Raw genomic sequence first — 24,594 nt, forward strand, 5'->3', positions numbered from 1 at the left:
TTTTCATTCCCTCACTCTCTCTATATCGACCATGGCCACCACTCTTCTCGTCTCGTCTTCATCCTGCCCATCCACCCCGCTCGATGCACACTCCCCTCCCCGGCCACCTCGTCGTCGACCACCTCCTCTGCAACTCCGTAAAGTCCATCGAAAGCCCGTCCCTTCAGCTCTTCTCTTGGAACTAGAGTCTGAAGTTGGCTCTGCGCCGTCCTCACCGACCGTGCACGACTCGTCTACGCTCGAATCTCGTCCAAATCACCTATCGCTTGATGGACTGCGAATATCTGCACCTCTTCCAGGGACATTTACTCACGTCTCTTGGAAATCTTCCGCCGCTGGATCCACCCTTCCCTTCCCTACAACTTCGACACCCGACTCGCTCGACACGTCACAACTTCAATTCGAACTCGCTCAGTCCAACGCTCAGCGGTACATTCTCGATCTGCCCCCCAAATCACCGACGATCGACCTCGCCTCATCTCGTGCATCCTCTCCCTCTTCTGACGTCTCTACCTCTTCGCGCTCTAGGTACAACGGCAGAGTCGTGAGGAAGAGCACGTCTAGCTCTTCACTCTCACTTCGAGGAAATGGCGCTCGGATTCGTCTCGCCGAGATCCCATTGTTGGCTTCTCCAGGTGTCAGACCAGAAGGCAATGGATGGGCAGGTGGACCTCAGCGATCCCCCTCGTCGTCTTCCTCCTCACCCATATCTTCTTCGCCCAAACGACAGCTCTTCCTCCATCGAGTTAGACGCTCTTCCGGAGGTCTCGGAGGAGGAACCAACAGCAGTCCTCGTAGACGCAAGAGCTCCATCTATGGCCCTGGGACAGGTATCGAACATCTCAAACAGGTCGGAGGGTCAACACCTCATCTGCCATCGATGATCGACTCCAGTGCCCCGTCGTCGAGCTCCGATCTGGGCAGTATGGAGTCACCAGCAGGAAGCATCAAGAGCGATCTACCCGTTGAGAACTTTACCGGAGGCGGCGTCCTTGGATCACTTGGACGCAATGGGACTTTTGGAAAGCGTACTCGGATCGGACTCGTCAAAGGTCGACCTGATATTCCAGAGAGAATAAGGAGCTTGTCATCTCCACGCAAAACGCATTTCGGAACGACGTACGAGTTTCACACGTCCGTGTTTGAGACTCTGCAGCAAAGCGAGTCAGCCTCAGCGATTGAGGAGCCACTCGTCAAGTCCTCCAAGAAATCAGCGAATGCGCCAATCGTCCTTGAACAACATCCCTACTGCGCAGACAACCCCGAAGCCGCGATCGATGAAGTTATCGCACCTGTCGTCCCGCCAAGGACGGCAGCACCTACGCTCAAGCGATCCAAAGCAGTCTTTGGCAAGCTGAAATCGAGGATGGGCAGTAACAAGATTACTACTCCTTCATCCTCAGAACCTGAACGCATCATTCCGGCATCGATTTCTCTGCCGTCGACGCCTTTGCTCGATGAACCCACGGTCGATACTACTTTGCCGCTCTCTGCGTCAACTTCGACGACCTCTGCGGCCTCTTGGAAATCCTCCATATCGAAGCTTGGTACTCAGAAGTGGTCTCGACGAGCTACGTCCTCACCTCGACCGGACTCACGAGCTTCTACGGCCTCGTCTACCTTCCTCTTTGGCTCGACTGGGGCTCGAACTTCCACTATCGACCTCCCCTCCTCCACTGCTGTAGATGTACCCTCCGCACTTGTCGAGTCTCAAGCCAACACATCAACGGGTACATTGATCCTGTCTACCATCTCAGAATCATTGGACATTGACGATATTCTCGATCCGGCCAAACGGGAAATCATCCTTGAGTCTCTACACAGTGCGACAAGTACAGCAAGCTCTTCCGCTTCGTCTTCGTCATCCAGACGTGGCTCACTGCCTGGGGACGATGATTCCACCTCTCTCAACCCATCCAATTCTGACCCTGTGCTCTCCTCCTCTGATTCTTGCTCTCCGACAACGACGCCCTATTCATCCTCCTCTGCCAACGATCACGGTACACCGTGGACATCGCATCAGCAACATGGACATCATTCGCCTTCCGTCAGTTCGGATCATCAATTTTCATTAGATACGCCAACCCTCGAAGATGGGTTCCACTCGCACCACACGCAAGGACCTTTGAACCCTATGCTCAAGCGAGTCAGCATAGATTCAATGGGTGGCAAGAGTGAATCGAGCTTTTATTCAGCGTTAGGCCAGACGGATATCTCCATGATTGAGTTTTGAGGCGGGGTAAGAACAAGGGGTCCTTAGGAGAGACAAATGTACTGTATGCGGTGTTTGACCTGATTGCCCTTCTCTCTTTCTGGGGATCCTGTATCGATTTTGTTGGTATACATATACATCAATGCTCTCTCATACATAGTCATACATGTTAAGCCGGTGTGCAATGGCAACCCCGATCCATTCTCTTCTGATGTGATCAGCTGATTTTATTCCGTGCCTTTTTTTTTTCCTTTCTTTTTTCTGAAACACATTACCCCTTTTTCAAAGAAAAATTTCCGTTTTCTCGCAGTGGCACCAGTTCATTCTCAAGCAACAGCAGCGACAGCAGCTGCTGCAGCTGGCAGCGCCATATATCACGATGCCCGAGGTGGAGTGCTATGCACTGAGTGTCCCATATCGGATAAAGGTAGAGAGAGATATCTGAGCGGCACGCCTGCTAAAAGACGACGCGACGCGTCGCGATGCGGGACGCGTCCAACATTACGAAATCTCGTGGAAAGGGGGAAAAAGGCATAGATAAGAATCTCTTTCTCCATGTTCTTCCTTCTTGACATTGCACTTCATCCACCTACCCAATCATTCAACTCCCTCGTCGTCCATCCAGACTACTTTATCCCATCCCTTCCCGATTCTATCCAGACGAAGAACCTCTGCCATACCACATCCACCTCACTCCATCCAGTTGCAAGATCGTGCCCCCCTGCGCCGGTCGCCACCAGACAACCTTGCATCCAAACCCCTCAACACCATGAACTCCTCGTAAGTCGATCACCAATCTTCACCTGAGCTACAGTTCTGACAACTGCTTCAGCCTCCCTCACATCCTGCCAAGTCTAGCATTCATTGGCATCTTCTTGACCATGCAGATGATCATCTTGACGTTCCGGATCATTTTCATGGTGACCGACGCGTATGAACGCGCGCTTGGAATGTACAAGCTCGTAGTTCGGCTGCTTGATCCATCCAATGGTCCACAGATTACAGTCTCCCATCAGATTGGAGCTGGTGGTGTCGCTCGCATCAGATTGTCCATGACAATTTCTTTTAACATTCCATGGATTCAAAAAGTCATTTTCCACGCGTCAAGTTGGTTCATCCATTTCATCCTTGAATCCCCAATCACTCTACTCGTCTGGTTTATCTCCATGAGCATCTGTGAAACGGTCCAGGGCTACCTACTGTGCATCTTTCCTGAACTGCCGGTGCAGATCATTGTGCCTGCAGAGTACCTCTATCGCGATGGCTTGAAATCTGTTCGAAAATCCCCACCTGCAAATGACCATTTCACGCCAGGCGAGATTGAAGCGGTTCAAGCTGAGCTGGACAATTATGCGGATCTATTTGCAGATGATTCTGACTCAGAGTCTGATCCCGAATCCGTGTCCGACTCCGTGTCCGAGTCACAGTCTGGCGAATGTGACTCGACGCGGTCCGACATGCTCTCAGATTCCGATTCCGACGAAGAAGATATGGAACGACTGTACGATTATTACAAGACTTACAACGAAAAGATCACCCATGCCTTTCACGAACAACTTGATCCGATCATCGAGGACGAGCTTGTCGGTCTTCCATCCGTCTATCTCACTCCTCCAACGCCCGAAATGCTTCCTGTATCACCCGACGACGATTCAATCTCGCAAGGTCAAGAACTCCTCGAAACACCTCCTTCCTTGACACTTGAAGGGACTTGGAGAGACGCCTCTGACTCCCCCTCGTCTTCAATCTTACCATCTCCCAACCCTCAGTCGCGTATCGGCCTCGGGCTCGAAATGGAGGAGTCAACCGCTCCCTCGATCTCTTTATCCAAAACTGATTGGGCTGACATGGATGATGATTTCCCCATGGTATTCCCATCATCAGAATATGCCCCTCCTACTGCCGAACCCCATTCAGCCCTCCAACCCGGGCTAGAGCTCGAACTCGACCGATCATCCCCAACTTCAGTGCCTGCCTCCACGATCTGCTGGGCAGATATGGATGATGATGTTCCCATGGTGTTTCCAGACTCTCTCTAAGGCTACTGGTGTGTACCGTAGCTGAGCCTTCAATCATGACACGAGCTGGTCTCTCCTTTGGGCATTCTCTTGGGTCTTTGCTGTATCGCTCCACTTGATAATTTCTTGTTCTTCTCATTCTGGCTCGGTATCCTGTAGCGACTAGCTCATTGTCTGCGCATGCATTCTAGATTGTCTTACATCTGTCTTTGATTTGCCGCTTAGAAAGGTCTAATTTGCACTGCACTAACAATCTAAACGGCACCTCCCAACTATGTACTGTACAAATTTTCCTGCGTGCTTGCCAAATCCCTCAGAACAGCCGTGCAAAGTACGCGGCAAGACCACCAGCAGTCATCAGTCCCCATCCTTTTGATCGACCAATGTCCCTCCGTTGAAGGGCCGCACCACCCGTCTTTGTATTCTCCTTGAGGGCTTGTACAGCGGCTGCCGAATTTGATTTACCAAAAGATGAAGAATCAGGAACGTCTGTCCGAGCCGATAATTGAACCGTCTTGTCTGCCACCGAGGTCGTGAAGTAGACGTTCTTCAAGAACGCATCTGGATGGAGGGGATCAATTTCAACATGCTCTGGCTTCTTCTGAAAGACTTTGGCTCACCTCCCAGGAGCCAGGTTTGATCGTCCGTCACTGTGCCTGCTGACAGGGACGAAACGCATTGCCCGGTGAGATCGCTCGTCGTAGGTTGGAACAAGAGATCCTGGACGTCCATCCTGAATGAAGACTGGTCAGCTACACGGCTTGAAGATGGCCACTTCTGTACAGTAACACACTCACTGAAATGCCGCGTTTCCAAATTGAAAGAACACCTTGGCCTCTGTCGTGCAAGGTATACTGTACATTCCATTGCCCAAGCTTTGTGATCCAGCAATCTGAGCATGAAACGCATCCGCGTCTGGCTCCGGAGCGACCATCAGACTGGTGCCTGTATCCAAAATGACCTGTCGTCCAGACACGACGGTATCTCCATTGACGATGACTGCCCCAAGGGGGACTTGCCAGAATCCGTTACTCGACGAGACTGCCATAGTCTGGGTTGTAGATGGATCGAACTTGTTGGGGTCGGCTTGACCAAAGACGATTTCTCCATCATTGTTTCCGTCTGCTACTCTGCCCAAAGCGTACCCCATGATAGATGATTTGACGAGACCAGATTGAGCGAGCGCTTCAATAGGCGTAATGACACCTTGGTTGGACAATTTGTCAAAGGAGAGACCCATGAGGCCGTCAAAGGGGACGGTTTTGGAGCTAAATTGAACCGATTCCTGCGACCAAACAAACAGAGTGTCAAAAGCCTCGCATGTCTGGCGGACCGGAGCTACTCACCTGGAGCGAGACGCCAAAGACCTTGTTTTGCAACTTCATCCCCGCTATACTCATGTCGTCTGAACAGAGCACTCCAGCGACGGATCCAGAGCCGTACTGAGTAGCCCATTGTTGACCTGATGCCTCTGTATCGCGGTCGTCAGGGATCTGATGTCGGGAGCCCGGAGCAGGGAACTCACGAAAGGTGCTACTGACGTCGGATCCGAGAGCAGTGTGACTGCCACATTGAGCGCCACATTGTCTATGTAGAGAGTACGTCAGTACTCGTCATCTCTGCAGACCGGAATGACTCACGTCGATGGGACCCAAGTATCTGCACTTCCAGAATCCATGAGGAAGACAAACGTCCTTGGTGGTGTCCCAATCTGTACATCGGCCATATAACCTAACAAGGCATCAAATCTGGGCCGGGTGGAGGTCTCAAAAGGATCACACTCACCGACGTCGTTGAATTCGATATTATACGGCAATCCACCCTTAACCAAGGCGCTCGTTGAATTTGTGATGAGACCGTCAGTCAAAGCGGCATATTCAAGCTGAGAAAATCCATTGGCGTTGCTTCCGGATGCTGACGGCGATGCTCAGTCATGTCGCAAGGACCTATCGAACGATACGACTCACCGGTGATGGTCGTGGCAACGGCAGCAGCGGCGTTGGCCGCACTGGGCTCATCACCTCCGCTGGTGGTACTTGGGGTGATACCGCCTCCAGAGATCTCTAGAGCCTGGCAAGACGGTCAGCAGTCGCATGACTTGCAAGAGCTGTAGCAGTGGCTAGGTCGAACAACTCACTAGGTTAAACTTCGGTCTAGCGACGACATTGTTCGTTGGAGAGGGAGGATACCATAGTCGCTCTTCTAAGCTCTGGATGATCTGTTCATCGTCACTGTCGCTACATCCAGAGGGAATATCGTCATCCACTCCATCGCTATCATTATCATTTTCTCCATCAAGACCAATGATGATCTGGTCGAGTCCAGCGTCAAGACCATCTATCGCTTGTCGCTGGAAAGAGGGATCAATCGATGACATGCGGCGTTGACTCACTCTTTGAAGGGTGCGTTCCTCGAAGAATGTGCCTTCCGGGATATCTCGTCCAGCTGGACATCATCAGCCATAGTGCCTAATGGATACTCGTGCTCGCGAGGACATACTGAATTTCAAGAGTCGTTTGACGGCTGCATTATGGTGTCGTTGGAAGGCCATATGGGGATGCTTAGGCGGGGTCAGCGCTTCACAGGCAGAAGAGATTCAGGATCGGGGCCCATTCACCTCGCCATCTCGTCTATTTGGGATCTTTCTAAGCTCAAGCTTATGTAGTGGCTCTTCAGCCACTGGGGCGGGAGCTGCCCATATCAGTGATGGGAGGAGGGCAGCAATGACTCCTGCAGATGTCCAGATCTGCATGGTAGTTGGGTGATCGGTGTGAAGCGTTCAGTCGAGCGCGACAGTCGTGCCGTGGTTCTAGAATAATGCGTATCGGTCGGGTAATATAGCGGTGCTGAATGTACACAGTAGGCCTGCTAAAGCGCTGTGGGTCGGAAAAGTCGTCTTCTTGGAAAAGTCGTCGTCGATGCGTCGGTCCAAATGTCAGGGATGTATGCAAGGTAGTTGAATGATGCTGAGGCAATGTCGAAGCTGATAGGAATACAGTAGGATCTAGGTTGTGACCAGCACAGAGAGGCTTTGTACAGTTGTGAGCTGAAAAGGATGTCAGTCGCAGACCAGCTGCGATACAGTTGAATGAGGATGAGAATACCAAGAGAACAGAACGAAGTTGAGAAGTTCAGACTATTTGAACAAGATATGGCATATCTCAGATACGTCAATTTGTCCAGCCTGCCGGGACCAAGAAGTTGATCTTAGCCAGATGCGAGAAAGAATCAAGTTATGAGGTAATCACGCTAGCAGCTTGGGTTGTCTGGTGTGATGCAAGGGTATATAAGGTTACCTGGAAATCTTCGTAGTCTAGGGAGGGAGGGCCTGCGGCACCGGCACCGGGAGGTTTCTTGACAATCCGCATTTGACCAAGCTCGTTAATGGACCTCGACCTAATGAATGTCAACTTGTTGTAATGGCTCCAAGATTGCCTTCACTACAGTTCCCTGGAGACCTCTTGAACACGGTTAGCAAATGCGTCCTCGGGCCATCCAGCCGTTTCCAACTGGTGTGGAATTTTTGCAGATTCCATGACGACGGAGAGGGAGCCTTGAAGAGCCCCACTCCCTTTACCTCTGACGCTCAGATCAGTCTGTCACTAGTGTCCATCGCCACCAAGCTAGGCAATACAGCGTATCTCCAAGTGTTACGCATGCGAGATAGCGTTGAAGACACTTGTCAAGACTCCTAGTGGATCAGCCATCTAATGTTCACCTCGCCCAAAAAAAAGAAAAAAGACAGTCGGGTCGATATTTGATGACGTAAGGCCAGATGTGGTTTCCCACGGCCGCAAGCTGGGACGGGGCAATTTGCTTCCGCTGTCAGGCAGCCCCCGGTTCCAACCTCTGACCTGCTGCTATCATCCCTTAGCTGGACTGATCTCCGAGTCCAGAGACGCACCCTTCCAAACATGGTCTCTTCCAATACTGCCTCGCAAGAGGAGATGATGATCAACAGGGTTCCACTACAATGGAGAGATCAATGTTCAGCGTGAGTCTGGTGGTCTTCCCTGTTTGGGAGGGATAAATGGGATGAAGATGTCCGATTCGTCTCATGTAACTTTCATCTCCGGTTCTGAAAGTGCCCAATTGACCTTGCTCTGTGTCTCGCTCAGTCTGAACATCAGCGCGGTATTTTGGGGAAGAGTATAAACTGATACTCTTATGCCAGACTTCTCATACCACTCAACAAATGCAGACATAGGGAGAATTACGCTCCGTGGAAATGTGAAGACGAGAGACATACGTATGAGAAGTGAGTCGGGATTCTTTGTCAGATGGGTGCATGCCCTTGATGGTCCCGTACTGATTCAAAATCTCGTAGGTGTCAGTATCAAGAGTGAGTGATGAATTGCCGATTGATTCATGAAACGGAGCCTCGCCTCTGAGCGTCTTTGAGTCTCTACACAGCTGACTCTTTCGCAGCTTCCTCAGAAGGGCAAAGGTACTGCAAAAGGAAAAGAAGGCGGCAGCATTAGCAGGAGCAGAGGACGAGTAGGGCATTGCAGCTTGTCGCCAGCTCTCGCAATGGCGGCTCACATGGCATGAGACGTGTGCATGTTTGCTACAAACAACAGTATTCAGGGCTGTATAAACTGGAAATGGTGTATTCCTTAGGCTACACTGTGCACAACCATTCTTATCGGCTATGGTTTCCACCTCCCTCACGCTCGGATAACACGTCCCAACTTCCACTATCACTCGTATCGCCATTCCCGTGTCCGTTGAGTCCACCGTAGCCTCCTTCTGCAGATGACTGAGGACTCGAATGAGTGTTCGCAACACTCGACTGGGCTTCCGATTGGGAACGCGAATGATTCTTGGAATCAGGAAGCGAAGTCGTCGATTGGGCTGCAGAAGTCGTCTGATCACTTGCGTCCGATCCAGAACGAGCCTTGCGTGTCGATGCTTGATCCTTGTTCCGAGACGACATCGGAGTCAGTTTGGGGGCAAGCTTCTCCAACTCTATTCCGAGAGGATGGAGCAGACTGTTCGTTTTGGACAGATGCTTGTCTTCAGACGGCAAAGGCTTGATCAGGGATTTGGCGTATTCCTGAATTGTGTTAGATGGACGAGACGTGAGACCGACTCACAAGATCTCGATAGATGGCTTCAATGGCCCGTGCCACTCCATTTTCCTGCGAGACCGCGTCAGTGACGACCCAAAGTAGTTCATATCCACTTGGCTCACCTTGCGGATCATCTCCCCCACGACCTTTGCCTTTGCGACCTGCTTCTCATCCGATGTCGCCTTACGCAGAGCTTCGGCAAGGTTCTCCGGATTGAGTTTGCGAACAGCTGATCCGACGTTGAGAGATTCGACTCGTTCAGACCAGAACGCCTGATCGCCGAAAAATGGCTTGATGATTGTCGGCTAGATCAAGGTGAGCATGACGTTTCTCAACGTTGTATGCGACTCACGATACCGGCACGCAGACTCGCTCCCGAAGTTCCAGCTCCACCATGGTGACACGCAGCGTCAATACGAGGGAACAACCAAGTATGATCGATCGAATCGATAGAGCTGAAGGCGATCAGTATGGGCCTTTGAACGAGATTTACAAGATCTCTGGCGGATACTTGACGCCGTCCGCGCCATCGGAATCTCCGTTGCTCTCGCCTTTGGCTTTGCTGCCTCTGTCTGACCACCCCTTGGAGAGAATGGCACACACACCGGAATCAACAACGGCGTCGACGACACAACGAGTCATGGCCTCAGGATCAGAGACGACGATCGAGCCAAAGCCACTTTTGTCTCGTCAGCCGCAATGTCGAGATCAGCGCACCGCAGCTCACATGTAGACGACCTTTTTGCCATCCTTGTGCGCCTTGTCGATAAACTCGAGCAACCCCTCAGGAGGTTTCCACTCCGATTTGTCTTTGGAAGAGCCTTCATCGGCGTTTTCGAGGAACCAGTATCCTGGCAGAGGTCAGCGTGGATAGTGATGACCTTGTGAGCTGTCACACCTGTCACATGGATCCACTCTGTCCAGTCGAGTGGAGGAGGCACGACGTTGGGCGAGAAGTTGTATAGGAACGGTACTATGCAGTGTCAGCCGATGACCATCATGATCGTGTCCAGTCTCACCTTTATGCTGCTCCAGCTTGTCAAATGTGGTTGCATCAAGACCCAAGGTATGCTTTCGCCATCGATTGACTTGCCCGGAAATTGCACGCCAGAAGACTTGATCAAACATGGTGTATGTCATGTAGTTATAAGATCCTCCTCGCTTGTGCTCAGGGACGGCGAAAGCGTGCTGCGGGCGCTTGTCAGAGGTCTTTCCATGCATCAGCAGGTGACTCACCGGATACGCTCGGGTTCTAGTCCACGGCATGGTAAATGCTCGATAGTACGGTATCTGCAGCGCTTCGGCGATGTGAATACCACCCATAGCACTCGGACTTTCAATGAGCAGATCGGAATCCTGACACGCCTCCCAAGACGAATTTAGCAAGTCGTCTAACCAGCCGCGGAACTACGAGGTGTCAGGTACTGATCTGATGACAGAATCTACCTTTTGCAAGCCCTCTTTAAGGAAAGAAACAGTGAACATGCCATTGTCAACGCACATCTGCATCAATTCTGCAGGATCGCCGCCGACACTGGCAAATTCGATACCATGCTATTGAAATGTCAGGCCGGTCGGTGTGTGAGCGGAATAGACTCACGCCTTCGACCCAGTCCTTGTATTCACCATGAGTCGCAATCCTCGTTCGATGTCCTTCAGCTTGCAAACCTTTACACAGCGCAATGTAAGGTTGTACATCCCCTCGACTTCCTATGGTCAGACAAGTGATGGTCATGGGATCAGGTTTGAACTCCAGAAATGTGCTGGTTGTACTGCCAAACATGGGCGATGGCGAGACACCCGGTCCAGGTCCTGTGCGATTCTCCATGGGAACAGATTCGTCCAAGTCTTCCATGATTCTCGTCGCCAGCGTCTTTGACCCGTCTTCATCCTCATCCGAATCGGACATGGCCTCCAGCCGTACGTCCTCCATTCGCTCTTCTAGCATTGCTACACAAGCTTTCCTGCGTTTAGAAGAGGAAAATTCGAGGAAGAGCTCTTCGTGCCCTTTGATGACTACGATGAGACCGGAGTGACCAAAGCGGAAGGCCTTCTGAGCCTTGAGACCGTACAAGTCGCGAATAGGCACGATCATCTGGTAAGAGTCAGCACAGGGGGTGTGAGCGTTGAGGTGCACCTGCCTTGGTCTTGTACAATAGTTGGGAAGATCGGAAGCAGAAATAATTTGTCGAGATGAAGAATCTGCCTGACACCGGAAGAACGCGATAGAGGTATCCGGGGAAATCTATAAAATGAGTGAGCTGCGCTGGCGAGAAATGGTCTCACGTTCGATCAATTCTTCCTTGTCAGGGAGAGAAAAGACGCTTCTAAACTTGTTCGCCATATCCTCGTCCTCTTTCGCGCCACTCTCACTTCGCTCCATCATGTCGTAATCAGATTTGCTTTGCCCACTCGTACCGGCTTCATGCTCATGTTCCGAGGAGAAAGACATTCTTGGGATCTCTTCCGAGTGATCCTTACGACCAAGCGACAACTCGTCATCCGCTTCGTCCATCTCGACGTGAGAGAATGGCTCCACCACTTCAGTGACGGAGGATTGTTTCCGTGGTCGATGTGTCGACGATCGCGGGGATCGTTCGACCTCTGTACTGGATCCATGGGAGGTCTTGTGGGCCAACGAAGTGGACGATCCCGATGAGGTGCCAAAGATTTTTGTCGTAGGCTTCTTGATCCATTGACCCCAGCTCTTGCCTCCAGACTCGTCCATCCCCTTTGGAGGTCGACCGTTCTGTCGCGGAGGGTAGCCATCATCCTGGTCGTCGTCATTCTGGGATGTAGCCGGTGTCGTGTTCTGAGCATGATCATCTGTGCGAAGGGTTTCGAGACTATCGTTGGACGGTTTGTGTCGGCCGACGAAAGGGATCGAGAAGCTCGACTTGCTGTCGTCGGAAGCCTTATCCTTGTCATGATCAGAACTTGAATGTCCAATCCCTGGTATGACAGGCTTGAGTATAGCTGCAACTTTGCGTAGGCCAAGTGGTCCAGATCGTTTGTGTTTGGACGATCGTGTCTCTTCGTCGTCCGAATCTGAACTGCTGCCGTCCCGGTCACCATGGTCGCCGAATGAGAATCGCGACGAGACTCGGGGCAGATCAACGGACGGTCGATCGTCAAGCAGCTGTTGAATGGAGTTGAAAGCGTGATCGGTGTCCTGAAAGCACGCAAAAAAGTATGAATCAACAGACATTTGGTCATCAGAGTCGACGCATTTGACCTGTGGAAGCGATCAGCCCTGCAGACATTATCGGACCCACCTCGATGGTATCAGCGAATTCCAAAGTCGGAGACTTGTCAATGTCCAGCACCGCCTCGAGAGGGATGATCAGCTAAAGATGGGTCAGTGAGACCCTCGTCCTAGCATTTTCTCACCTTGACGCATTCTCCTTCATGCTGTGTCTTGAACATGACCTTTTCGATCGCCTTGATCCATTCGTCTCTCGACTTCTCCGTGTCCGCGGTAAATGTATAGTTGCGCTCCGAGGTTCGAAGCTTGAAACGAGTCTCGTCGATAGGATCGCAGCTAGACGCGTACTGCAGCGACACGTTCCCCTTGGGAAAGTATGGATCCTGCCAAGGCTCAGGAGAAACTCTCGTCTTGGGAATGCTCATGACCTACCGCTGTACTCTCATACCAACTCAACACATCGTTCTTCAATACGACCCAATATTTGCTGTTGAGCTTTGTCCGCGAGGCTTTCTTATACAGAGCTCCCGTCTTTACTACAAGATTCTGTGCAGAGGGGGATCAGAGGAGTTCCACGGAAGCGACCTTTGAAGCGCTCACCTCTTTATCCGGCATGTGAGCGAAGAAACAGATATGTTTCTTTGTGAGATACATGTAACCCTTGAGCACTGTGCAAGAGTGAGCACTAATCACGGGGTGTTGGCGGTATCACTCACTGACGCTCCTCAACAGCCAGCATTTCATCTCCTCCAGAACTTCCTCTCGCTCTTCCAACCCGAACACCTCCATGAGCTTCTGACTCAAAATCTCTCGTCTCGATCTCCTCCTTTCTTCAGTGTTTTCTTCCATCCTCTCCTCAATGATCTCATCCTCATCTGTTCCCTCTCGAAGGGCAGCGTCCGCGTTGGCGTCCGAGACGCTCCTTTCGCGAGACTGAATCGATCGAAGAGTCTGTGGATCTGCCGTTTGACCGATCTCTTCCTCCTCTTCTAATCTGCCGATTCCCTGCTCACGGGCTACTCGGTTCTCGACCGCTGCTCGTGCAGCCTTATCATCACGGCTTATGACATCCTCGATGCCCGGAGACACAACGAGTTCGTCGCCTTCTTTCCTGGGCGGTGGAACTTCTCCGATATCCCCCAAAATGTCCGGTACATCTTCTTTGCCTTCGAGCGACAATTTCCGCCTTCGTGCGGCTTCTGCAAATTGGTATGCCAGCTCAGATTGGCCTGGAGACCGAGCACGCCGAGCGATGGTGTTCTCTCGGAAGGGGAAATGTAAATGATGACTGTACTCGCCAGAAGGCGAGCCGTAGGCAGAAGCAGGAGGCACTTCGACCATATCCTCGTCGGCTGTTGCTGAACCCATTGGTCGGATAGTATGCAGAGACGAGTGGAGTCGGGACACTGACAGCAAACAGTCAGTGCAAGCTACACCTCGACCGTGCATTTCAGCTGCCGCTGGCGACTCACCTCGTGGCCGTTCTCTACGGGGAGCCTTTTCAGAATGATCTGCATGCGCCTTCTGGCCTTTGGCGATTGGACGAGGGCGAGACATAGGCTCTTCTTCGTCACTTGACGGTCCGTCCGAGTCGTCAGCGTCCCATGGCAAGGCGTTGAGGGCGGAGAACAATGCCGAGGCTCCCATCCGAACCTTTGAAAGCCAATTGCGAAGCATGGGGAAGAGGCGGAGAAGGCGTCATGGACGAGGTCGAGACAGCCAAGAGTGACCAATCATGATAAAGGGGCGCAAGGAAAACGTTGAGTCAGCATTGCTAACAGACAAAACCACAGTCGGGGAGGCGACCGAGAATGTGAGAGGCGAAAGGAGGTACAAGGGAGATCCTGAAACGGCCTCAAAGGGAGACCTTGAGCCGTGAAAAGCCCATGATGGGAATGGCAGTGGTCCGAATGTCAAGCCGGACTAGCATGACAAAGCGCGTAGCGCTTCGGCGGAAGGCTTCACCAGAGGACGTGGTATATGTGTGTACATGAAATCAAGGCCTACTCACCGAGCCAATGTCCCTGTCTTGAGGCGGGGCGACTTCTGTCCTCGAACGCGATCTCCTCGGACCTCGTCTGGACGTGAGCCCTCCAACATCCGTACTTGATCTAGGTCGTGAAGAGGATTCATTGGCTGGGCTCGAATTGCTGCCTCCTGCTTCTTCGGCCGGGACCCTAAGCGTTGGAATGGAAGATTTCTGTCGAAGAGTATCCGAAGTGTCCTGTCTCTGTACTTCGGGAGGGGCATGGAGACGATCTGAAGGCGTATCGCCAGAGGGCGAACCATCTTGGTTGGCTGATCCCTGTTGTCTCGTCGACAAGGTCTCATCAGACTTCTCTGAAAGGGTCGATAAGTTTCCACTGAGACCCCTTTCCAGCATTGGTGTCTTCATTTCATCCAGAGGAGTCCCCTTGATTATGGGCTTTTGTTCATCCTCAGCAGCTGGCGATTCGATCTGAGCCGGTGCAAGGTCCTCAGACGAAGCAGATGGTGTAGATTCCCCTTCGTCAGCCCGAGGTGCCGACGTATCGGGAAAAGTGTGTTTAGCAGCCGCATTGAGGAATGCTTCAGCGTTGGGATGATGCGCTTGAGGTGGTGGAGGATCTGTACCCTGTGGAGCGAATGGCGGCTGGTATTTGGCTCCTGGTATATGATGGTTTCCAACGGCAGAAGAGTTGGCAGGCGACCCATCGGCCTCGCCGTGGGTGGGATGCGAGTCCCGTGGACCGGCTGACATGATGCCAACTAAGCCGAATCTAAACTCGATCGAGGTGGCCAAACGTTGCGGGTCCTGATATGTGGGGACGCACAACTACCGCAGCTGCACCCCCTCTGCGCAATGCTCGGATTGGCCTTATCCTCTTGATGATCTAGTTGAACAAGGGGGATGGATGACTTTCAGAGTGGTTCACAAGTGAGCCAGAAGACCTACTTGGCCACCTTTTTGCAACCGATGACGCGCTTCAACCGAATGGGTTTTTGTGGCAGTTGTGGCACATGTAATTCTGATTCTAATCATCAATCGCCGCTAGTATGATCGGGTCTATGCATAAGCGGGCTGTAAGGGCGGCTGAACTGCGTGAATGCCACGCCCGTTTGCAGGGCATTGTAAATGTGCTACATGTTGACATGTTGAAACTAGGGTTTGGGACCTAGGGAGTGCGAGGATTGCTTTACAAAGACTATATCGCTACAGGTATGATTCTTTGGTTGAAAGACTCTACTGATCGTCATTGATCGAGAGCTCTGTCTGTCTCCATTTACGAGCCGGTACACGTCGCTTGAACAGAATATCAATTTCTCGGTATGATCTGCCTTTCATTTCTGGCAGTTGGAAGTAGGCCACCACAAGGCAAATGAGAGCGGTACCTCCCCAGACGTAACCGCACTTGCCTCCCACTGAGTCGACCAGTCAGCCTCAATCGATGTTGAGGAGAATTTGCAGCACTCACAATCTCCACCGGTTGGATTGAGCATGTAAGAAGCCACTGTTGAGGTGACAGTCAGCATTTCAGCGCCAATATTGCTAATCCAAAACCGCTCACAAAAGATACACGGAATCTCAACGATGTAGTACGTCGCACGGCCAATACCAGTGGTCAGAGGTCTGAGTCGGATGGCAGAGGTCTCTCCGATGATAGCCCAAGACGCGGGCGCAGCGGCTACTGTAAAAGCCACACTGGTGATAAGACCCAGTGAGGCTTGTGCCAGAGTCGATGCATGGGTTCTTGGGACTGAAGCGGCGATACCAAGAGACAGCAGCATGACGAGGTTGAATGCTGAGCCCCAGAGATAGATAGGTCGTCGGCCGAAGTAGGTAGTGAGAACCCATGAGGAGATGACGGCGACGGTCTGGAGGCCGGAGGTGATGAGACCGAGGGCGAAAGACAGGCGTTCACCGACTCCAGATTCTGCGGTGGGGGGTCAGCTAGCTGTTCTAAAGAGCTGCATCGGAAGACCTGCGTTGAAAGAAATAGACAGCTTGGTTTGCAATGAGGTTACCAGTAAGGTTCTGGGCAGCATAGACACCGCAGACGATCAAAGTTCGTCGGAGATCTGTACCCTTGAAGAGCTCCGGGTAATTCGGTTTTTTGGTTGTCGCCTCCATCGACACGACTCGTCGCATCATAGCCACGGTGTCCACGGCGTTGAGCCTGGATTTACGTCCAAGACGGTTGACAGATTTGACGGCCTGATCGTATTTGCCATGCCGGACGAGCCACCATGGAGATTCAGGTGCGAGGAACCTGAATGGATGATCAGCGAAAAGTGGGGAAAGGTGGGGGAAGTGGCGGAGGGGGCGGAGGTGGCGGTTGATTACTTACATGGCGATGGCCAGGGGTGTCGGGAAACTAAGACGTTCCGGGTCAGTCTGAGGTCACAGATGGAACACCAGTGTGCATGCTGTCGACTCTAGATCGCCACTCACATCCACTGAATAGCCAAAGGGACACTGTGGCATTGTCAGCGGGGAAAAAAGGAAATTCAGTGGCGACTGACCTGTACGCTCGCCTGTCTGGATAGTCCTGGTAGACAAAGCTAACAGCTTGGACAATGATACTCCCGATAGCCCAGAACATTTGGAGCATCTGAGTAGCCGGCGCACGAAGTCGGAGAGGCACAATTTCGGAACAGTAGGCGGGCTAGTCACAGATCAGCCACATTGCAGATGCACCAAGCTTTTTGGCCGACCACAAGCCAGATTCTCTGAAGACTCACTGCGTTTGCGATGAAAATACCCCATGGTAGACCCTCTAGGATCTGTCCAGCGAAGAATTGAGGCAACGAGTGCGCAGTGTACGACACAGCGATCATGCCATTTAAAACCATGAGTCCGATAATTGTCGCCCATCTGTAGCCGACTCGACTGGTTAAGGGCCCCGCAATGAAAACACCAATTAACGCTCCGAGCTGCCCAGACACCTGTAGAGCAGACTGCCACTTTGTAGCAATAACGTGGTTTCCGGTCGCTGGGTCGATAATTCCATATTGCTGCTTGAAAGCGGGAAGAGCGACAAAATTACCGATTCTAAGCCTTCATTAGCGCTTGTTTCGAGCAGAAAGTTCCATTTTCATGGATCAACTCAAAGAAAGACACAGAACGATTCCATGATAATCGTCGAGCTCATCAGAACCGCCCAAAGACAAGCCATAGGATACGCTTTGACGGCTTGCAAGACGGTCATTGAATATTCCGCATTTTCCGCTTCCATCGCTTCCGCGCGCAGATTCGATTTTTCGGCGTCCGAATGGATTCCATTTTCAATTTGAGCCGTTGTGGCGAAAGGTTTCTGTTGGACTTCATGCTTGACTTCTGACACGACGCCCATGGTGGGCGGCAAACGAAGCGAGCGTGGTGGTTAGAATGGGCTAGGTAGAGAGTGAATCGATTTTCCGGGAAGACGGTGGATTGGGCGACAGGGGACCTACACTGTTTGTAACAAGACTCGTTTGACCGGTCGTTCAGCCGAAATCTATGGCCGCGGGGGGGGGAGGGGAAAAAAAAGTGCGTCATATGAACGCCATTCCGTCTTTACCATGTGTGAGCTCGGAGATAGAACAAGCTTATGGTCAGACGAACGGTGAAACTCTTGCCGACCGAAGGAGCGAGCTGTTCTCTCTCTCTCTCGCATCGACGCATGGAGCCAGTGCACCCTTCCGGCCGTGGGGTTTTTTACAACATGACAAAAAAGATTTATCACTTGGTGACGTAGGCTTTCTGGATCGTCAGCCAGAATTCCAAAAACAGAGCTACATTTCATCTTGGCGAGCCTGATTCGGTTTCTCTTTCCACCGGCACCACGCGGGGGAAGGCATGGGGTTAAGAAGGGATTAGGGTTGTGTGTCCCAAAGCTCGTGGAGCACGACACGATTCCGCCGAGATTTCGCCGCGGACAGTCTGGGTCGATTTCAGGTCTAGTTATTAGCTAGGTACCGGGCCTTGGACCTCACGAGCATGCATCTCAGGAGTAAAGTGGGATCGGCGATTGATCTGATATGCACGGCGTGGTGGTGGGCAACCTGGGTCCGACCGCTGCGCTTGGGTCAGGGCATGGCGCCGGGTGTCTGTAAAGTTGAGGCATGCTTGCTCATACCACCCATCGGCCTCGGCTCGACCTAGTCCTTGTGGTGGTTTCACCGGAGCTGATCACGAGCAGCAAAAGTCAACCAAGCAGCGTGGCACTGGAACGATGAGTATGTGTTTACCACCCAAATCTTTGATCTGCCCGTGCGCGATGCGAGGAGTCCACCGGCACATGTCAACGTTGATTGAAGGGTCGAAACGGCGCAGAGCTTAACAAAGTATGTCCCACGCAGTCCTCCGAGCCTGCACAACTCGCTACAAACTGTCTCCATGGATGCCGACGGTTTGAAGAGACCCAATGTCAGTGATCACTTCTTGACGAGTCATCGCCTAACAATCGCGCAAGGCGTCCCCGTGGGCTTTGAGCTACCAGTGTATCCTGTTTCACATATTCCGCACACTTGTACGTCTATAGCGGTCATTCTCGAACCACCTTCATAGGCAGGCACAACCAAACGCCACAACCGCGACGCCACGTAAAGTTACGTAAACATGTGTGTACGTAAGCACCCGTGGCGACTGTTTTTGAAAGCTTCGTCAACCGCGCTCGGCTTTGTCTTTGTGCATTCATCGACACTCAACGACGAGGTCATCGTTCTCGGCAGCAAGGACAGCATGGGGACAGAGAGTCGACAGCAGTCATGATCTGACAGCTTTAGCCATCTTTCATGACCCCAAATATGGCAGAGGACGAGCCCCAGGTTGTCCACCTGGACCCGTTCAACTTACCCCCAGCAACACCCGCAGGCAACGTCTACCCGAATCTGATCGACTCGACGCAGGTGAGCGGTATACTGCGCGACGTGAGCTGATAGTCTTGAAGCATGCAAGGAACAACTTTCAGCCCCGCAAACGTGTATGGACGAGGACAATCTCTGCTCAAGAGAATGAAGCGTGTCTGAAGAGGACTCTACAAAAGTGTGAGCTTGACCAACCTGAACCCCGGCGGACAAGCTTATACGTTCGATAGACTGGGGATATGATTCTTTCCGTGGACCTCAACTTGACATCTGCTTGAGCGTCATGGCCGGATGTGATGTATTGGTTGTGGCTCCCACTGGTATCGGCAAATCGTGAGTCAATCAATGACCGTTGCTGAACGGATGACAGGGTTTGCTTCCAGGTTCCCGCCGTGACGGTCGAATATGGCATCACTATCGTCGTATCTCCCCTCTTAGGTGAGTGGATTAACAACTTCTGCCGCTGACACATGCAGCTCTGATGAAGGATCAGGTCGCCGGTCTCAACGAGAAGGGAATCAAGGCAGCCATGCTGTATGAAAAGACAGATGAAGCGACAAAGAAATACGTAGGTAGCCCTCCATCCTCAGATGTTGATCGTCTCTAGGTCGGAAAGCAGCTGTCCATGGGTCATCCTGAGCTCCGTCTGCTCTACGTTACGCCAGAAACACTATTCACCTCCCGATGTGGAGGCTACCTGAGAGCAGCGTATAAGCAGAGACAACTCGCTCGTCTGGTCATCGACGAGGTGAGACTGTTAATTCAGAGGGTAACCTGATGTCTTTTTCTTTCAGGCTCACGTCATCGAGGAATGGGGTTTGACGTTTCGATCTGTGAGCAGCGTTTTCCCTGTGTAGGGCAGCTGATACTTAATTTGTTTTTGGGCAGGCATACCGCGACCTTGGGAAATTCAGGGAAGAATTTAGAGACATACCTGTGACTGTGAGCAGCCGTATTCGATCTCGCTAACAAGACTGGAAGGCCGTTACCGCTTCGGCGACAGAAGACGTCCGCGAGGACATCGTTGACATTCTCAAGATCAACAGAGGCGATCTGGCTCAATGGGTCCAGCCGTTCAATCGGAAGAATCTATTTTACGAGGTGAGATCGTATTCGAGTAGACAAACTAAGCATTCAGGTCCGGTACTACAATGATGAGCAACGCAAGTACAAAGTCGACAACCTGGCTCAATTCATCAAGACATTCTCAGTGAAGATTGCAGACCGAAACGAGAAAAATGACATTGATTACAAATGCATCTCTGGATTGGTGTACTGCAGGGCGCGAATGGCCGTGAGTCGGACGAAGGTCAATGTCCATACTTAAAATACAACAGTGTCAAGATATCGCCAGCAGCTTGCGGGATCGCGGCATTAACGCTAGAGCTTATCATGCGCAGCTGAAAGAGGCAGAGCGTGACGACGTGCTGGAGCAGTGGAAAGCAGGCAACATTGACTGCATAGTCGCGACGATTGCCTTCGGTATGGTAAGTCGGCAATAGATGAATCGACTGCTCAATATGCTAGGGTGTCGATGCCCCACACGTGAGATATGTCGTACACTACGATATGCCAAAATCCTTCGAAGGCATGTGTGAGAAGCCGACGGTCCTGACGAGCTACAGGATACTATCAGGAAACGGGTAGAGCTGGGCGAGATGGACACGTGAGTCGTCGTACGAGATGTGCATTGATGGAATAGGTGTCGCGATGCGTCCTGTACTACTGTGTGTACTTCTTGGGAGGACGCTTACTGATGGGTTCATTCAGCCCGCGAAGATGCAGCAAACCTGCGCGGACTCATCGAAAAGGAAGCCAAAAAGGAAGAGGACAAGCGTCGATCGAAAAAGACTGCGGATGCTGCTGTCGTCGTCGATGAGGCCGAACTGGGTCGCGCTAAGATACGCTGCGTGAACAGCTTCAAATTGGTCAGCCATTTTGTCCGTTGAAAGAAATCGCTTATCTGCGCAGATGCAACAATACGCTGAAGCATTCAAGACATGCCGACACGTCGCCATCTGTCGTTACTTTGGCGAGCAAATCAACGACGCCGATCCTGAAGTTAAAAAAGCATACTGTGACAAGATGTGCGATGTAAGTAGCCACGCGACCTTTCGCACTGACCCTTTTGTAGGTATGCTGCAAGCCTGGCGCTGTCATGCGACGTGCCATTCAAGTTACAGATGATGTCCCTATCGCCTCGCAAGTCGTCCTTGCCCCTCGACGAGTCATATCGCAGGCATCGATCCCATCCACGAACCAATCCAGCACCATCCACAAGCTGCATCTGTCCGATGCTCCACCTTTGTCTGACTCCAGTCGGATTGGGCTCGGTGAAGGACCGTCTTCCGAAGGTCCCGACTTCCTGAGCTCTTCACCCCCAAGTAATCGCCATCACCCTCTTAGACGGCGAGCCATCGGTCTCGCGCCTGTCGCATCTGGGCGGTCGGTGGTTGTCCCACCGTCTACATCGGTGATGAGTAGGCACGATTCTGCATCCACGACCATAGCCACCGACTTCGACAAGCAAGAGGCAACTGGGCCTTCGCCAGCTCGAAAGAAGCGACGTCAGGGTAATGCTTGTGCGAGTGCTTCTGAGGATCCGCCCCTTGCTCCGATTGCTCGACACCATACGTCCATCTTCGGACGCAATGCCTCTGCCGGTCCGTCTCGGCTGAGAGCGGCGGATGAAAAGACCCGCACAGTGTCGGCATTCGACGAATCTCCTTTGAATGCAGGGCCGGCGCAGAAGGAATCGATAACTCCTGCAGAGGCTCAGAGGAAAGAGAAGGAAAAGGCCAAATTCATGGCGGTGAGACCGATATCCCCTGCCACCCTCGGCGGAGGACCCTTTTCCTACTACGGTAATGGTGAGTCGTAGTCCTGCTTAGAGATTGCTGACTCTGTAGGCCGGTCGACACAGACCCAGCTGCGTGTCAATGGATCCTCAGCATCAGGGATCAATCGGCCTTTCCGGTCGCCTCTGATGCCCGATCCTGTACCCAAAGTCATTGACCGGATCAGCGTGAGCTTTTGACCGCATTGGATGCCCGAGCTGACGCGTGACAGGACGAAAATCGAGCGGCTCTCCTTGTCGACGCTCAGAGACGACATGGTCTGAAAATGATCACTGTCCTGGAGAAAGTCTTCAAAGATGACGAGATTGGAGATGAGGTCTGGCGGTGTTGGGGCCGGACAGAGGCGGGTAAGAAGAAGTCGAGGCGGATCAAGGCGATAGCTCAATCATTGATCGAGGGTGAGTCCTAGACACGCGATCTTGGATCATGGCCTGACGCCGCCTTTTTCAGAGTTGCATAGTCGCTCGTCAAGTGAAAAGGATCTAGGTGAGTTTAGGGAATCCTCACAGTGGCCGGGGCTGATAGTCGTGCGATATAGGCAAGGAGATCGACCTCTGCGTCTCTTCTTTCCGAATCTTCTTGACCCAAAAAGGCGCAGACATCGTGCTCAAGGACGAGCTGACAGAGTGGAAAGACGACGTACATGGCCAAAGATTGCTGATACTGGAGCGATTCGTACGAGGACGGTGAAGAGAATTTCCCGAGATAAGAGGTGCACGAGTGACGGACACAACCGCGTGTAGATCATAACTCAACGCTTTGAGCGGTTGGGTCTCAAAGGCGCACAAAGAGGTACAGACCAGCTCTCATGACGCGTTTGGCGTACTTAACCGGATGAATCCAAGACGATGAGAGAGCGGGTCACTAAACGCTGGTCCTCAATTTCCGACCTTGTCCCACAGTCGTGGTCCATCTCCCGAGCTCTTTCTCGGCTGTGGTAGGGGGCGACTTGCGAAATGCGTCGCTGCAAGAGCTAAGGGCAGTGCTGATCGGCCGAGATAGGCGAGAGTATGAATTCGTGCTTGATGCCCGGAACCTTGCGGTTGCTTGGTTACCCTACCCATCCTGTTTATTTGTCGACTGCCTGCTAGGAAAGACTCAGGAAATCAGTCATCAAGAATCCTGTTCAGAGAGACCGGTCGAGTATCGGTGGATTAGTTGACACTCAATCTGAGCCTCTGTGAAAGATGGGCTCCAAATTCCCACCGTTGGTGTTTCGACTTGGTCAAGCATGCCTCCTACTCGGTCTCTCAATCAGCAAGATCTGCGGGAAGCTTCTTGACCCTGATTTGACCGCTTCTAATCCCCAATATACAACTGCGTCGTGCATCATGGTTTCTGCGTACTGCCACCTGCTGGACTCTTTGGACCTGAACTCCTGGATTCAGATGACACATCGCCTTCCGCAGTAGTGTCTGTCGGACCCTTGCTGCCCCCGCCGGATCGTTTCGACGACGCCGATTGCTTTGATGCCGACGTCGTCCCGGAAGGAGCCTCTCCAGCGTTGATGACATCTCCCAAGAAATCTCGTCCCTTTGCCAATTTCTTTTGCTTTTCCCCAAGTTTGACCAATTTGACCACCTTGGCCTTCTCCCTTGCCCTGTTGGCTTTTGTCTGCGCCGTGATCTTGGCCCATGCTGGATCCTTGTCCACGTAATTTGATGGGTCTTGACCCTGTCGATGTATCTCGTGTAATCTGAATGCTTTACGAGGGGAGAATTTGGGATGCTGGTGAATGATAGTGACAATGTCGTTGAGGTGGGATTCTGAGACACAATTTTCAGCTCTTAACATGGTCTAGTAGTAGTAAGGGGAGGAGGAGAAGAACTCACGATGACCCTCATCATGAACGAGGTACTTTTTGTGTCGTGTAATGTCCTGTCAACAAATAGATCAGTATGATCTATAGGGAAACCTCTCAATGGAAAGACCGACCGTCTTGTACTGTTCTAAATGCTTTTTGAACGGTACCTAAGCAGAGTGAGCCGCGGCCCATTGGAACAAACGGCTAGCTCACCGTCACTGTGATAGTCTTTGACATCTTTCCCACGCTTGTCACTACACCCTTATGTATCAGCGGCATGGTGAATAGGCTCGTCGAGAGGGATTGACACCAACAACAACAACAGCTCTCTCCCAGATTAGCAGCAGCAGCAGCAGCAGCATTTGAGCCTGCCATGGGAAGCGGCGCTCTTTCGATGAAATTTTGCTTCCGTCCCACTACTTTCTCACGGTGGGTGATCCGAGTCTCCCCCAAGTGACGCCACAATGATGCGTGGTGGTGGTGGTGGTGGTGACGGCGAGAGCTGTGATAGCGAACACCAGCTGTGCGACTGGACCTGAGGCTGTTCTTGAACCACTGGGTCTCAGCTTCATTCGCCACCATATCCCTTCCTCCTCA

The 24,594-nt window shown here is 52.1% G+C and overlaps 8 protein-coding genes across 8 annotated transcripts; 4 read left to right on the forward strand and 4 right to left on the reverse strand.

Moving 5' to 3' along the window:
• The first annotated feature begins 581 nt into the window (after positions 1-581).
• Positions 582-2,392, forward strand: BD324DRAFT_637246 (hypothetical protein). Its single transcript, XM_022016983.1, has one exon. The coding sequence runs from the start codon at positions 881-883 to the stop codon at positions 2,231-2,233; it is 1,353 nt and encodes a 450-aa protein (XP_021868528.1). The 5' UTR covers positions 582-880; the 3' UTR covers positions 2,234-2,392.
• A 1,027-nt stretch (positions 2,393-3,419) lies between these two features.
• On the forward strand, positions 3,420-4,318 carry BD324DRAFT_637247 (hypothetical protein). Its single transcript, XM_022016984.1, has one exon. It carries the CDS (start codon positions 3,670-3,672, stop codon positions 4,249-4,251), a length of 582 nt encoding a protein of 193 aa, XP_021868529.1. The 5' UTR covers positions 3,420-3,669; the 3' UTR covers positions 4,252-4,318.
• A 74-nt stretch (positions 4,319-4,392) lies between these two features.
• On the reverse strand, positions 4,393-6,740 carry BD324DRAFT_174671 (aspartic peptidase domain-containing protein). Its single transcript, XM_022012097.1, has 9 exons — positions 6,368-6,740; positions 6,198-6,300; positions 6,016-6,144; positions 5,871-5,961; positions 5,756-5,817; positions 5,577-5,701; positions 5,028-5,515; positions 4,851-4,963; positions 4,393-4,791 (listed from the first exon to the last, which is right to left on the reverse strand). Exons 1-9 carry the CDS (start codon positions 6,605-6,607, stop codon positions 4,544-4,546), a joined length of 1,599 nt encoding a protein of 532 aa, XP_021868530.1. The 5' UTR covers positions 6,608-6,740; the 3' UTR covers positions 4,393-4,543.
• Positions 6,741-8,093: 1,353 nt separating this feature from the next.
• On the forward strand, positions 8,094-8,871 carry BD324DRAFT_637251 (NADH-ubiquinone oxidoreductase B18 subunit-domain-containing protein). Its single transcript, XM_022016985.1, has 4 exons — positions 8,094-8,224; positions 8,405-8,488; positions 8,558-8,572; positions 8,659-8,871. The coding sequence occupies exons 1-4, from the start codon at positions 8,145-8,147 to the stop codon at positions 8,729-8,731; spliced, it is 252 nt and encodes an 83-aa protein (XP_021868531.1). The 5' UTR covers positions 8,094-8,144; the 3' UTR covers positions 8,732-8,871.
• On the reverse strand, positions 8,872-15,416 carry BD324DRAFT_646968 (hypothetical protein; the record flags this gene model as incomplete). Its single annotated transcript, XM_022017634.1, has 20 exons — positions 14,519-15,416; positions 13,980-14,160; positions 13,224-13,913; positions 13,108-13,175; positions 12,940-13,053; positions 12,693-12,890; positions 12,578-12,649; positions 11,589-12,537; positions 11,444-11,547; positions 10,903-11,397; positions 10,749-10,856; positions 10,539-10,709; positions 10,322-10,490; positions 10,201-10,275; positions 10,030-10,153; positions 9,796-9,981; positions 9,655-9,757; positions 9,425-9,607; positions 9,327-9,371; positions 8,872-9,286 (listed from the first exon to the last, which is right to left on the reverse strand). Exons 1-20 carry the CDS (start codon positions 15,245-15,247, stop codon positions 8,873-8,875), a joined length of 5,178 nt encoding a protein of 1,725 aa, XP_021868532.1. The 5' UTR covers positions 15,248-15,416.
• Positions 15,417-15,730: 314 nt separating this feature from the next.
• Positions 15,731-17,840, reverse strand: BD324DRAFT_664886 (maltose porter; the record flags this gene model as incomplete). Its single annotated transcript, XM_022018909.1, has 7 exons — positions 15,731-15,909; positions 16,056-16,421; positions 16,474-16,757; positions 16,836-16,862; positions 17,011-17,153; positions 17,230-17,539; positions 17,614-17,840. The coding sequence occupies 7 exons, from the start codon at positions 17,838-17,840 to the stop codon at positions 15,731-15,733; spliced, it is 1,536 nt and encodes a 511-aa protein (XP_021868533.1).
• A 1,312-nt stretch (positions 17,841-19,152) lies between these two features.
• Positions 19,153-22,716, forward strand: BD324DRAFT_175038 (P-loop containing nucleoside triphosphate hydrolase protein). The gene is made up of 19 exons (XM_022012098.1): positions 19,153-19,377; positions 19,419-19,515; positions 19,566-19,668; positions 19,706-19,773; positions 19,812-19,903; positions 19,943-20,083; positions 20,130-20,168; positions 20,224-20,277; positions 20,317-20,436; positions 20,474-20,629; positions 20,673-20,822; positions 20,863-20,923; positions 20,961-21,001; positions 21,038-21,062; positions 21,106-21,263; positions 21,307-21,429; positions 21,470-22,205; positions 22,245-22,360; positions 22,405-22,716. The coding sequence occupies exons 1-19, from the start codon at positions 19,264-19,266 to the stop codon at positions 22,600-22,602; spliced, it is 2,592 nt and encodes an 863-aa protein (XP_021868534.1). The 5' UTR covers positions 19,153-19,263; the 3' UTR covers positions 22,603-22,716.
• An 806-nt stretch (positions 22,717-23,522) lies between these two features.
• On the reverse strand, positions 23,523-24,276 carry BD324DRAFT_653525 (hypothetical protein; the record flags this gene model as incomplete). The annotated part of the gene is made up of 4 exons (XM_022018665.1): positions 23,523-23,959; positions 24,026-24,071; positions 24,129-24,164; positions 24,211-24,276. 4 exons carry the CDS (start codon positions 24,274-24,276, stop codon positions 23,523-23,525), a joined length of 585 nt encoding a protein of 194 aa, XP_021868535.1.
• Between the last annotated feature and the right edge of the window lie 318 nt (positions 24,277-24,594).

Source organism: Kockovaella imperatae (genome assembly GCF_002102565.1).
Source record: "Kockovaella imperatae strain NRRL Y-17943 chromosome Unknown BD324scaffold_15, whole genome shotgun sequence".
In the NCBI taxonomy this organism is placed as follows: domain Eukaryota; kingdom Fungi; phylum Basidiomycota; class Tremellomycetes; order Tremellales; family Cuniculitremaceae; genus Kockovaella; species Kockovaella imperatae.